At 34.8% G+C, this 14,581-nt stretch overlaps 2 protein-coding genes across 2 annotated transcripts; one reads left to right on the top strand and one right to left on the bottom strand.

Annotated features, from left to right (window-relative positions):
• Window positions 1-1,249: 1,249 nt before the first annotated feature.
• On the bottom strand, window positions 1,250-3,016 carry LOC131646496 (transmembrane emp24 domain-containing protein p24delta10-like). The gene is made up of 4 exons (XM_058916522.1): window positions 2,795-3,016; window positions 2,493-2,708; window positions 1,745-1,821; window positions 1,250-1,482 (listed from the first exon to the last, which is right to left on the bottom strand). The coding sequence occupies exons 1-4, from the start codon at window positions 3,014-3,016 to the stop codon at window positions 1,338-1,340; spliced, it is 660 nt and encodes a 219-aa protein (XP_058772505.1). The 3' UTR covers window positions 1,250-1,337.
• A 957-nt stretch (window positions 3,017-3,973) lies between these two features.
• LOC131646495 (citrate-binding protein-like) lies at window positions 3,974-4,716 on the top strand. The gene is made up of 2 exons (XM_058916521.1): window positions 3,974-4,246; window positions 4,333-4,716. Exons 1-2 carry the CDS (start codon window positions 3,974-3,976, stop codon window positions 4,714-4,716), a joined length of 657 nt encoding a protein of 218 aa, XP_058772504.1.
• The last annotated feature ends 9,865 nt before the right edge of the window (window positions 4,717-14,581 follow it).

Here is a 14,581-nt window from a genome sequence, read left to right as displayed (position 1 = left end):
CACCCAAATCATGAAACTTAGAACGCGAGATAGTCGAACGGCAGTTTTTCTCAACCGATCTCTGTGGACACGATAATTCCCGGATGAATATTTCCAAATCTTTTGTTGCTTGCCCTCTACCGCTTCAACAGGTGTGGAGGTTGCCGTTTGGATTGATAAGGTGTTTGTCCGAGATCTTCATTGGAGAAGATCTCTTTTTGTGCACGAGCAAAAGTTGATTAATAATCTTCTGATTCTTATTCAGGAAGTGACTCCCTTCCAGGATCCCGATAGGTGGTGTTGGAGACATGCCACAAATGGTGTGTTTTTGATTATCTCGACATACGCTACACTTCTAGAACCGAATCTTCTTTCTGCCGTCTCTTCTAGTAGAGTGGACTTGATGCTACCTCTCAGTTAGGGTGTTGGGCTCCTTTTAAAGTTATTGTGTTTTCTTTACAACTCCTATTAGATAAGATTCCATCGGGGCTAATCAGGTCAAATAAAAGATTATCATTGATCTGGGGGTATTATGTGTCCTATGTGTAAGGGGTCAGCTCAGGCGGTTATTAGTCTTTTTGTTACATGTTAGTTGGCGGGAGATATCTAGGATTAGAGGTGGCCTAAACATGATTTGAATCGCTTTAATCTGGTCGTTATAGAAATTTCGAAATAATATTGTTTTTACAAGTACGTCTACTACTCTGGTGGAGGTGAAAGATAAGAGCATCTTCCCTAAGTGAAAAATGCTATCGTGGTAGCTATGTAACTACCTCCCGATTGACTTGGTAACTCTATTCTATACTTAAGTCAATAGCAGTTTAAAAGTGTTTGACTTAATTCAATAGTGGAGTTTGTATATGTTGATGGTGGTTCATAGGGTCTGAAATCTAGTTTGTTTTTCTTTCGGACTTGTGTAATATTTCTTTTGTTTGTTTCTATTTTTTCTTCGTTGAGACGGATGGACTAGTACCCTTATTTGTTTTGGATTCTTTTCTTTTGTAATCATTAATATCTTGTTTTTTTTGTTGCGGTATGGACAAGTTATATCTTGTTTTTTTTTTTTTGTTGCTAATTAAAAAAAACTAGATACTAACGGTGGTGTGTATATAATTAATAGACTAATATAAGGACTTGGGAAGGAGAAAATCAAGATCAATACAATTCAAAGCTTAGACACTTTACAAAACAAAGAGAATCAAAGCTTAGCATATTGTTCTCCATTAACTGAAAAGGGAGTAACATTATCCATATTAAAACACCCCATTAACCTTATCCTGTAAATTGAAACCACTGTAACTCATAGATAACCTATAGATCACATAAAATAAATTGTATAAGAAAATCATAACAAAATTTTATAGGATTTTATTTTTCTTAAAAAAACTCTTCAAATGCCATAGTTGTAACCCAGCTACCGAGAAGCAGAGAAGAAATGAAACAAAACTTAACCATAACATTCTGGTGTTGGTTGTCCAATTGAAATCTAGCATTTCTTCATCTCTGAAATATAAAAATTAAAAATAAGTTATCAATTAAGATAAAAATCATGTATCTAAAAATCAGAGTCATTTTTAAGAATCTGCAAAATGTGTTATAACACAAAACCTCGTTTTTTTTTATAAAATTTTGGGTTAATAGTAGTTTACTCCGTGTAACGTTGGATGTATTTAGTCACGATAGAACGAAGATTAACTAACATAGAACATCTAAAAACTTAAAACGACTGTTTAAAATTGAATTAAAATATCAAAAAGATACTTACCGTTCGCGAAGATAAATTATCTCCTCCATAATGGACAACGCAGATTCATGCATATTTCGTACCTCTCTTGCCATTCTCTGCAACATGTTAGGGAAATCAAATGATACCATGAAATATATTTCATCTAAAAAACATGACGTTTTAACAAATATTGCCACATTGATAACAGTAGTAAAATAAAATCCACTGGTTTAATTAAATATTTGATCTCTCTATTGAGATAATGTGAAATTTGGCATTGCTTTTAATTTGCTAAAAAACAAGTTGCACATGACATTTTTTATTGGATCATGTTTGATTTACAAACTAACCAGACATTAAACAAAAACAGTTACTAAAGAATACTGTAAAAACAAGAATTTTTGTCTTCCCTAAATTATAGGATAATTTCTTGTCTCTATAAGTTATTTAAAATATCAAAATGCCATTATTCAACTTATTTCGCTTATTCATTCACTATATACAATTCCAAACAACAAAATTCAAATTCATTTCATTCTATCATATAATCAAAGTATAGTCTAATGCTAAATGTTGCTTAAACCATAATTTTAAATTGTGACATGCAATCGCAATTACGACTGCAATATAGTAGTCTCTGAAACCACATCAAAAGGTAATTGCAATTATGCAATTTAAAATCACGCGTCCAACTGTATTAACAACCACATGAGACATATATTTTCCTCAAAATACAAAATTTCTTACCGCAATTGCAATCTAAAAAAACAATGATAATTTAACTTACGTCAACGTTAGTTTGCTTTGCAATATTGGACCAATCCCTAGCAGCCACACCAGTTTTCCACACAAAATCAATAGACAGTGTTACTCCAGAATCATGTTTTGAATCCACCCAGAAACACACCAAGTAGTTACCACTTTCTGATGCAACAAATGCAAACTGCCCCGATCGAACATGCTCTGCATAATGATATGATCTAGTGCCTCCAGACTTATACACCTATAATCATCATCATCATCATCAATAACAATTAAATCAGATTAATAACCCTAGAATCAAATTATTATTATTATTTTTAATAATACCGTAACAGCGATAGTGTGATCAGAAGGTAAAAGTTGACCCTCGTTTGAATTCACGATTGAGTAATTTCCAACAGTCATCCAGTTTTTCTTGATGTCTTCAGAGATGCATTTGGTGAATCCAGATGGTAAATCGAACCTCAAGGATTGAACTGAACATGAAAACAATGTAACTGCTAGAAGAAGATGAAACAATGAATGAGGTTGTGGTTTTAATCCAACCATATTTATGAATAATAGGTACGTTGAAATTAGAAGAAGAAATTCAACGGAGGTAGGAAAACACCAAGTGTTAGCAACTATGTTGATTTTGAATTGTCAATGCAAAATTTGATATCTTATGAGAGGAGGTTTTACCTTATACGTAAAAAAATCAATGTGTTTTCAAGCCCAAAAAAAAAATTGTTTCAGGTACAATGGATTTATGAGTTAATGGCCAAATAAATTTTATTTGACATTAAATAGAATTTTCTAGAAGTCAGAGCAAAAAATAATAAATTATTTTTTACACTGTTTTTTTTTTTTACAAGAATTTTTTTTGACAAGAAAATTATTCTTACACTGTTATTCAATGAAAAATAAACAAATTGCTAATTATTAAAGTATTTTTAAAATTTAAATATTATGTGACGAGATAGTATATTTTTTTCCTACTCATCCGTATAGCATAATATTCGTTTCCTTTTTATGAATTCGTTAAGAAGTTCAAAGACAATTAAAATATATTTAATATGATATTCCTAACAAAGTCATATTAGTAATTAAAGTATGAAAGCTCATTACAATAAACTGTATGTTCTCTAAAATTATGCGGACACACCTTATGACAGAAAAGGTAAATCTTGTCAATAGAAAATAACAGACTCATGAGGTGATAGTTAAGGATAGTGTGATATTTTAGTGGTGCCATATGATGGGCTAGCCCAAAAATTGGGTTAAGATAACTAGAACAAAACTACCATCATGATGCTTTAAAATTTAGCATATTCTTAATGACTCCAAAACTACCGCATTCATAAATAAAAAATTAGCATATTCTAATCAGTCCAAAACTACCATCAACATTCCAATATTCAGCAACATAAAATATATATATATTGTGTGTGTGGTGTGGCTATATATATGCCCATCTCATATACCATTCTATAGAAGAAATCAAGTGTTTGAGAAATTAAAGGAAAAATGAGAAACTCTAACATTTCTATGATTCTATCTTTGTTCCTTCTTCTAGAGTTTATTGAAAACATTGTACTAGTATGTGGTGAAGATCCTACTTATGGTTTTACTTCTGTCCCATTGACTGATGCAAATTTTGAGGTGCAGAAGCCATACAATATACCAGTTGAACAAAGGTATAGCTTCATTGATGGTGTTCATAGATTTTGGGTTTATGCTCATGACAAGCCTTATTCTCCTAGTAGCCCTACTCAGCCCCGCACAGAAATTCGCATAAAGGTATACTATATTCTTCCTCTCTATATTTATATATAATGTATCTATCTATTATGCTTTAACATAAAAGTATTTTTTGAACTATGCAGGGACTTGACTACCACTCTGGTGTTTGGCAATTTGAAGGTTATGGTTATGTGCCAAAGGGAACATCAGGAGCTACAATAGCACAGATTCATGGTGCAGCACATGGTGCTACGACACTGTTACTAAGAATATACAATGGAGATATGAGGTATTATGCTACAGACTTAGTGGATAAGAATCTATATGATAAATGGTTCAGACTTAATATCATACATGATGTGGATGGAGGAATAGTGACTGTGTTCATTGATGGAGAGAAAAAGTTTCAAACAAAGGATCAAGGGCCAGGTGATTTGTACTTCAAGTGTGGGGTTTATGCTGCACCTGCTCATATTAGTAACTACATGGAATCAAGGTGGAGAAACATCAAAATATATAAAAAATGATCAACTTTTACTATTTGGTATATACTTTATTTGTATAATTTATAAGTTTGTACAAATCTAAGATGGTTTGGTATGATATATATATATAAAAATTTATTTTTGTGTTACACTAGGCATTTTATTTTGATAATGAAATTTAAGACAAGAAACTAGAAGAAATTAAGTGTGAGAAATAGAATGCAGTTATTTCATGTATTCAGCATCTAGTTAACAGTAGAACAAAAGAAGATCAAAGAATTGAGCATTAATCTAAACTAAAACAGATTGAATTACAACTAATATACTCAATAAGTGTGATTGGACTTGGAGATTTTCTATTCATGTATCAAAGCTTCATAAATCTGTAGCATATACTCAATCTGTTCAACTGTAAATGGCTCGGTCGTTGATAAGGCATAGATGAATATCACAATAGCCTCATATTCTTCAGGTAACCCTAGCAGTATTGCATCCACATGTTCTTGAAAGTCCACAGGTCGCTCTGCAACAGCCAGAGATTCTATCAGGATCTTGATTCTGAATACATATTCCGAGACCGATTCCGTGCTATTTTTGGTGATATTCTTGGTCTCGGATCGATATTGCTTAGCCTTTGCGCGTACTGGAAGAAAATTAAACTGTGTGAGAATGGATACTGTCAGAGTGGAGAAAAGCCAAGAAAAGAGTTCCTCAAAATCATCGTTATTGGAGTCTGCATTGCCACCGTTAACAGAATCAGCACTCAGAAACCTATCAAGTCTGTGACGTTTGATTACAGGTTCGATTATTTGACGCCTTATCAAGAAGTTTTCTTGGTTTAGTTTGACAGAAAGTTTGGTGTTGTAGATAGAAATTGGTGGATGGGGAAGAAAGGTAAGAAATGAGAAAGTGATGGATGATGCTTTAGGATTCTGGAAGGGCTTGCATGGTGATATTATGGACATCGTTTGGAAGTTTGGATTAGCAAAAGAGTGTTTTGATGAAGATGAGAAAATGGGAGAAAGTGAAAGAAAGTTGAGAGTACTCTTCATAGTGTGGAAATTATAAGATTCAATGTGGACTTTGTGTAGTTTATATAATTGGATGGGACTATTTATAACAGAATTCTGTTGTAACTGCATGGGGCAGTTAATAACAGAATCCAAACTAACTAAACTAGATCCTGTTAGAGTATCTTCCAAATTGGTGGACCATTAGATTAATCTAGAGCTTCACATACATGTGTCTTTAATTAATTTTCTAAAACATAAAACTTGTTAGTGTTAAATTTTTTAGAAATAGAAGGTTCTTCGCATTTAAATTTAAAATTATTCTTTCTCGGGATATTATTAAGTTACCATAATTATAGACCCCGATCTTTTTCTAACAAGCAATTTCACTATATAACAAAAACGATTTCACCCGCCTAATGAATTTGGCTTGAAAAGTAGTCATAAACTCACAAAATTTGTTCGGGGGAAGTTTATTCGACCTGCGAATATGATTTTTTTCAACTAACTACTTTTTTTGATTTTTAAGACCGAACTAAAATGATGGGGGTGAGGCATGTGTTGGGTACAGGTTCATATTTGGGATTATCACCTATGATTGGGAGGAGTAAAAAGGCGACATTCTCATTTATCAAAGATAGGATATGGAGAAGAATTAACTCTTGGAGTGGTCGTTCTTGTCTAAAAGCAGGGAAAGAGGTAATGATCAAATCCGTTCTCCAGGCAATTCCAGCTTATATCATGAGAGTGTCTATTTAATTCCAGATGGGGTGGTGAAGGATATTGAAAAAATGATTAACTCGTTCTGGTGGGAGGGGGGGTGGTAGCAATAACAAAGGTATCAGGTGGATGGCCTGGGAGAGATTGACGACGTTGAAAAAGGAAGGAGGGATGTGATTTAGAGATCTAAAAGCGTTTAATAGAGCGATGGTTGCAAAGCAAGGGTGGAAGTTAGTTCCAAAACCAAATTCTCTGGTGGCCAAAATTTTTAAGGCTAGGTATTTTCCTCACTCCTCGTTTCTTGATGCCAAAATTGGTCACAACCCGAGTTTTGTCTGGCGGAGTTTGTGGACGGCAAAGGATGTGTTAAAGGTGGGTTGTAGGTGGAGCATTGGTGATGATAGTAGCATAAAGGTTATGCAAGATCTGTGGCTTCAGGATAAGGGGAATTGGTGGGTGAATGGGCCACAATCGCAAGAAGTGTATGATCTTAGGGTGAAAAACCTATTGCTGCCTAATACAAAGCAATGTGACATAAGTAAGGTGGGACATACTTTAGATCATCTCGGGGCAGATCTTGTTCTTAAAGTTCTGTTAATGGAGGATGTGGTGGAGGATAGGTTGATTTGGCAAGATGAGGCGAATGGAGAGTATAGTGTGAAGTCGGGGTATAGGGTGGGGCGGAAGGTGCAAAGTAGTAGTGACAAGAATGGTGTGGAGTGTAATTGGAATGCTCTTTGGAATATTACCGCACCGCCTAGAGCAAAGCAGTTAATGGGGAGGATTTGTAGGGGCTGCCTTCCAACGCGTTCGAATTTGCAAAACATCATGTCCAATACTCGTCTCTTTGTCCTTGGTGCGAGCTTGAAGACAAGCATGAATGGCATGTGTTCTTTGGATGTTTTTCTACCTCTCAAAGTTGGCGGGAAGCAGGTTTGTTATCTATAATTGATTCTCGATTACATACTTTCCACGATGCTAAATCCCTCATTTTTTATGTGTGTAGTCGAGAGGATAATAGAGATGCAGGTAGATTCGCAGTGTTGTTATATAATCTTTGGAGGAGTAGGAATAAGGTGGTTTGGCAGGACTCTCGAGATGATGCTACTAGTATTAGGGTGCAAGCTTTTCATAACTGGCAGGATTGGTTTCTAGCCAAAGAGGACAAAAATATTGGGGTGGTTACTACGGCTACGGATAGTTGGAATCCGCCTTTGTACGGTCAGGTGAAGTGTAATTTTGACGCGGGTTTTAATAACACTTGTGGAACCACTAACAGAGGTTGGTGTATCAGGGATCATATGGGGAGATTCCAAACTGCAGGTGTGGCGTGGGATGTGGACCTTTTATCAGTCATGGAGGCCGAAGCCATGGCCTTGAAGGAAGCGATCCATAATGCTATTTTTTACAGTTATCTCATGTTGTTTTTTAGAGTGACTGTCAACGTGTAGTCCAAGATGTTTACTCTAAACAGTTAGGAAACTCTTAGTTTAGTGTTGTTATTAAAATTATTAAGAATTTGTTGCTCTTGCATCCGAACTTTGAGGTAAAGTTCATTAAGCGCCAAGCAAATTTGGCTACCCACTTGTTAGCTAAGGCGGCCAATTCTTGGTCTAGGCGTCGTATCCTTAATATGATACCTCCTTGTATTGAAACTTGTTTGTTGAATGAAAGTCGTTAAGTTGGTTTTTGTCAAAAAAAAAAAAGACCAAACTAACCAACCTTTCACCATATTTTCCAAACTAACCATGTTTCAAACAAAAAAATGGATTAAAGAGGAGGCGCCACTTGTAATGGCGCCTTATATATATATATATATATATATATATATATATATATATATATATATATATATATATATATATATATATATATATATATATATATATATATATATATATATATATATATTTTCAATTACTTGCGAATTTGATGTAACTTGCAGATTTACCTGCAGACAAAAATATTAAAATCTTTCACAGTTAATGGACACTACACTAAAGATTGTTTTTTTAACAAGGAGCTTTTGCTCGTATCCTGCTTATCAACACTATTGTGTTGCTATACTTAAACACTGTGTAACCTGATTATTAGAAGCATCTTGTAATACACACTTGTAATCAACTTGGTTGATTGCTTCTTGGGGTCTAGATGCTAGCCAGAAGCCCTGGGAAGACTATGGTTGCAGTCATAGTAGTTTCACGATAAGGATCAGCTGAACCTATTAGGGTTGTCAGCAGGGTTAATCATAAGCTTATTGTGGTTGTTTCCTTGAGAAGACTAGGTGCTAGTCATGAGTCTCAATAAGGCATTGGTTGCAGTCAATGTGGTTGTCTATAATCATTTTGGTTATAATGGATTAATTCCTTATTGAGAAGGAAAAATCACCTTTGCGGGTGGACTAGATTAGCTTTGTTAATAGTGAACCAGGATAAAAATAACGGTGTTCATCTATTTTTATTCACCTGTTAACCTTGTGTTCTTGAGTTGCAAAAAGATTATATTTGGTGCAACCCAATTCAAATCCCTCCTTTCTTGTGTTTCTCGCACATTTAGAAAGAGGACTGAAGTACTCTCGGATTGTGAGCGGAATCAGGATACATCGTTGTGTTCTTCATTTTTCTGCATTTTATTGTTTTCTAACTCATACATAGAAAAATAAGAACCACTTGAGTCTAAAAACCATAATTTTTAAAGTACCTAATTCACCCCCTCTTAGGCGCACTCTTAAACTTACAAATGCAAGTGTTATATTGGGAAAAAACTGGAGAAACAACGAGATGAGGAGAAAGTCCATCAATTTTTTATGGGTCTTGATGATGCTTTATAAGGTTCAGTACGCTCTAATCTTCTTACAAATGATCCCTTGCCTAATCTAAATAGAGTGTATTCCACTCTAGTGCAAAAAGAAAGAGTAAGATCTATATCTCGAGGAAATAAAGAACAAGGAGATGTTGTTGGGTTCAAAATACAAGCACGTGCAAGAGGAACACGAGGACTTGCAGAACCAAAAGACAAAAATACAGATACGGCATGTTCAAGCTGCAATCGACCAAGACATGATGCTGATAATTACTTTTAACTGGTTGGTTATCTCGAATGGTGGGGAGACCGAACACGAAGAGAAGAGAAACCTGATGCTAGAGGAAGGGGACGAGAAAGAGGTTGGGCCACTTATAGTAGAGGCGGAATCGGTGGGTTTAGACCCAATACTGTACATGTTACCGGAGAGAGCAACACTTCAACAATTGATGCCAACAAGAATGCGCTAACTGGGATGAGTGCAAAACAATGGAAAATGCTAGTAGATCTCGTAAGCATTCAGAAAGAGAGCGTAAGTGACAAGATGAATGGTAAACATAGTGCTTGTATTATTGACACAAGAGCCTCCAATCACATGATAGGGAACATAAAAACTCTTGGGTGGACTGAAAGAAATAATAGGACGTCCTGTTGGACTTCCAAATGGTAAAGAAGAGTTAGCCACCAAGAAAGGAACAACATGTTAGCTGATATTTTTCAACACCGTGTTATTGTTGAAGAAAATGAAATATTTCTTAAGAAGATTGGAAGTTTTCGACAAATCGATATGTTTGGTAAAGACCTATCGAAGTCGCCTCTGATAAGAGAAATTGTTGGATATGGATGATGCGTCCGCAAGTGCACGGATATATCAAAGTAATATAAAAGATTGTCGAACCACAGAGACCAATGTCAACCTACTGTAATCTATTGTTACTTTGTAAAGCTAAGGCCAATGAATGTTTGATTAAGGGGAACCTAAGAACTAAAACTGAAATAAAACTAAGATTAAGATAAATATAAGAGAAGAGAGACCGGAATGTGATTTCGCGTACTTCGGGAACTCTGTAATTCATTGGCTTATTAAAAATGTCAAAAACATATTTAGTAGAAAATATTAGCTTAAAGACTAAACCTCACACTCTCGTAGTCTTGAATAAAGTCACGCTTCTTAACCGTAGGATTCTGTTCTCGCTCGCCCACTTAAATCAAAGAACGCGTTTTGAAAACTAAACAAGTCCTAATTAATCCTAAAGCGCTCTCGCTGTGTTTAAGATTAATGCCTAGTTTTTACTATCTGGTTCGACCCCCACGCTCTCGCAGTGCCGGTTCGAACCTTAATAGATTTCTCACTCTCGTGACGAAATCGTGGTAAGTAACCTCTCACTCTCGTGACAAGGTTACCTAAATTAAGAATAAAAACTAAAGCCAAAACAGAATTTAATAATAATAATTTAAGCCAACAAAATAATTACCGAGTCCCGTCGGAGACGACGGTCCTCACATACCGGACTCAAAACAATTTAGTCGGACATAGAATTAAACATAAACAAATTAAACAGGCGGATTGAAATTAAGAAGGACATGACAATTAAATTAGAGACGATAAATAAGAATAAATAAGAAAGCATAAAATAAAACCTGTAAATGATGAAATAAAAGGTACTGGAATTAACTTCTGAAATGATCTTCGCGTAATGAAAGAAAACAGAACCTAAATCTAACGGTGTGGTAGTTCCTCGATGTGAGAAACTACCACTTTTACATGGTAGAAAAACTGCCTAAAACTAAACAAGAAAAAGCTCTTCCGAAAAGAAGAGAAGAGACTGTTCCCTTTGCTGGTAAAATGCCCAGTATTTATATTACTCATACATTGCTAGGTTGAGAAAATATAGGAGGAAATCACGTTGTGTTTCGTTTCATAACTTAGTCTATGGAAGAGATTTACGAGGCTGAAGAATAGGATGAAACTGAAACGAAACGTCCGTGTGTTGCTGAAGGTGTGACAAACGTCACACCCTATAAACAAGGGGGTGCCGAACGACAACATGGAGGGGTGACGGACGTCACCTACACAATGTGACCCTCGTCACATGTGGTAATGCACAATTCATATATATATATATATATATATATATATATATATATATATATATATATATATATATATATATATATATATATATATATATATATATATATAAACATGGGGCGGAGCCCACCTCCTATATTATATATAATATATAATATAATATAATATATATATATATATATATATATATATATATATATATATATATATATATATATATATATTTATATATATATATATATATATATATATATATATATATATATATATTATATAATATATATATATATATATATATATATATATATATATTATATATTATATATATATTATATATTATATATATTATTTTCTTCATTTCTTCTTTTTTCTTTTTTGTGGTTTTAAGCTCGATTCTTCTCCATTTTTGTGACTTTCTTCATATATGTCTTGTAAATAGTAAAAACCTGAAAACATAGAAAATACCGGCATAATACGAACATAAAGTAATTAAATTCAAATAAAATGGGGAAATAAATTATGTTAATCAAGCCAAATATACGATACATTTTCGCGTTATCAAATACCCCCACACTTAAACCATTGCTTGTCCTCAAGCAATCAACCAACACGGTAAAAGAAAATGATTAAGCATGGTTTTTGAAACAAAGGCACGACTCTTAGTCATATTCGGCTGTTAGGCTAATGTTAGATTGATAGGTATGAGTGTCAACACCAAGGATACCGTAATGACACAATGTTCAAAAACTCCCTCCTTATACAAACCATTTCGAATCATGTTGTAACGCCCGTAAATGTGTTTTTCTGATTAATTGTGATGTTTGCTACATTTTCCTAAATTTTACCGTTTTTGAGTCGAGTCAGTCGGTAAATATTAATTATGCTAATATTTTACTTATTACTTTCCATGTGTGTAATTATTATGTTTTGGGTGTTAATTGGTTAGAATCAATGTTTAGTAACATTTGGGCCAAAATTGGAATTTATGGGAGTTGAGTGAATGAAAATGAGAAGTAGAGAAATAGAAAGAGTTATAGGGAGGTAAAATATATGTTGTCTTAGAATAGAAGAGAAAAAGAGATATTTTAGAGAGAAAAGAGAGAAAACTTGTGAAGAGAAGAGAAAGAAGAGAAAAACAAAGAGAAGAAGAGAATTGTAGAAATCCAAACCAAGCTAGAACCAAGAATCTAACCAAGGTAAGGGGGTGAATCTAGTTTATCTTGATTGTATGATTCTTATAGTTTTGTTTTGTTCTTGTTCTTGCTCTTTTCTAAGTTTGACCAACAATGGTGGATTGGGTGTTTTGTGAGTTTTGAAGTTATAAACATGATTTTGTGGTGTGTATGTGTAGTATGATGATAGATATCCTCATTGATCATGTTTGTTTTTCATTTCTCCATGTTTTCTTGCTCATGAAGGAATTATTAGGTTATTGACATTTAGTGAGTGAACCAGGGATCATTGATTGTTAGAATGAATGTATGGCATGTATGGATTGTGTAGGATGTGTAGGGAAGCTTATTTGAGGTTTTGAGATGATTGGGTGGGATTTTGTAGGCCTGTTGCAGAACTGATTTTTCTAGGTTTACGCAGGAGCGGCCCTGGGTCCGCTGAGCGGCCCTGGGTCCGCTGAGCGGAGGTCCTTTTGCAGAAAAATCTCTGTGAAGGTCCGCTGAGCGGAGTTTCTGCATTTTTGTCTAATAATTTTCTGTCTGGGTCCGCTGAGCGGAGCTCAAGCGGACTGTGCGAAATATAGTTTTTCCAAACTTCGTTTTGTTGTATCTTTTGAACCGTAGGTCGTTTCTACGCGCCGTTTGAAGTATTATGGGAACCCTTGAGTATGCTTTATGATAAAGAGGAGTGTGTTGGTGGTTGAATGATTTTTCATAAATGTATTTTGTGAAATGATATTTGCTAATCAAGTATGTTTTGACGGTATATGTGTGCTGTGTGAATATGAACGCCTGAGTGGCAATTTTGGTGATGTATCCGTGTGGATTAATATAACCGGTGTGATGTGGATATGTGACCGAGTTATATTATTGTTGTTGTTGTTGTTATGTAATTGAGTCGTTTGTATGCATAGCATGACATTTCATTACGTTAATGGCGGAATGCTATTAACAGGTGGCCTGAATTGGCAATTATTACCAGTGGGAGCTTAATGCTCGGTAAAAAGGTGCATTTGCCCGAGTGGCAAGAGGTCGTCAGTGGGGGCTAAATGCTCGATGACGGTTAGTCGTAGCTTACTGCTCGACAAAGGTGTATTTTCCTGAGGGAAAGAAGTCCCAGCATAATGCTCGGCAAGGTGAATTTGTCATAATGACAAGGAGGAGTTTACTCCGGATTTGGTACCACATGCATATGCATAGTCGAGTCTCATTCATCTCAATTTGTACTTACCATTATGTTCTTACTCATTTATCGCATTACGTATATATTGATTGTGGCTGACTTAGTGGATTACCTTGTTGTATGATTCTTGATGATACTTGTTGGCATTACTATATTTATCATGCTTTTCATTATAAATTATATTCTCACCCTTCTGCCTTAATGTTACCTACTCGTGGGTAATGTGCAGGTGATCCGCAAGCGTAGGTGCTCTTTTAGTAGTCGTCCGTTTTGGTGTCGTCCGCTCGTGATACGTAACACCTAGGGGGATCGAACACTTATTTTGTAGATGATGCTTATAGGATCCTTTTGTTGTATATTTGATCCTTTGGATGTATTCATATTATATATATATATATATATATATATATATATATATATATATATATATATATAAATACTGTCAAATGTTTATGAGAATCTTTCCTCTTTGATTAATTGTGTTACGCATCTTTTGCGAGTATGTTATGTTTGGTGATGAGGTTAATTAAGTGTAATACCCTAATTGTTTTTATGAATTTAATTTTTATACTCTGATATTTGTACCTATATGCTTGGGTAGAATTGGGGTGTTACACATGCCATTATAACTCAACCTACATCACTCATTTTTTCTTTCGCTCTTTTTCATTCAAACGCAATCACATTAAGCCCGTTATCCGTACACGCACATACTAGGGGAAATCGGTTAGCGACTATGATCCTTTTTTTAGCACGGGGTTCTGGTTTTTAAGTGGTGCAGCCCCATTTTTCCCAACTGCAGTTGCGGGGGATCGGACCGTAGCCCACCCTACCAAGCTCAGTACCAGTGACCTCTTTGACTCGAAGATCAATCACCGGCTAGTTTGTGTTCTTGGGTCATTCTCCTATCTCTTGGAAAACCAAAAAC

Source organism: Vicia villosa, linkage group LG2 (genome assembly GCF_029867415.1).
Source record: "Vicia villosa cultivar HV-30 ecotype Madison, WI linkage group LG2, Vvil1.0, whole genome shotgun sequence".
Lineage (NCBI taxonomy): Eukaryota > Viridiplantae > Streptophyta > Magnoliopsida > Fabales > Fabaceae > Vicia > Vicia villosa.
This window is presented reverse-complemented; position numbering and strand designations above follow the sequence as displayed.

Coding starts and splice junctions, on each gene's coding strand:
- LOC131646496 (XM_058916522.1), bottom strand. CDS start 3,016: ATGGTTGGATTAAAACCACAACCTCATTCATTGTTTCATCTTCTTCTA. Junction 2,709..2,794: donor ATCACACTATCGCTGTTACG/GTATTATTAAAA, acceptor TGATGATTATAG/GTGTATAAGTCTGGAGGCAC. Junction 1,822..2,492: donor CAAAGCAAACTAACGTTGAC/GTAAGTTAAATT, acceptor AACATGTTGCAG/AGAATGGCAAGAGAGGTACG.
- LOC131646495 (XM_058916521.1), top strand. CDS start 3,974: ATGAGAAACTCTAACATTTCTATGATTCTATCTTTGTTCCTTCTTCTA. Junction 4,247..4,332: donor GCACAGAAATTCGCATAAAG/GTATACTATATT, acceptor TGAACTATGCAG/GGACTTGACTACCACTCTGG.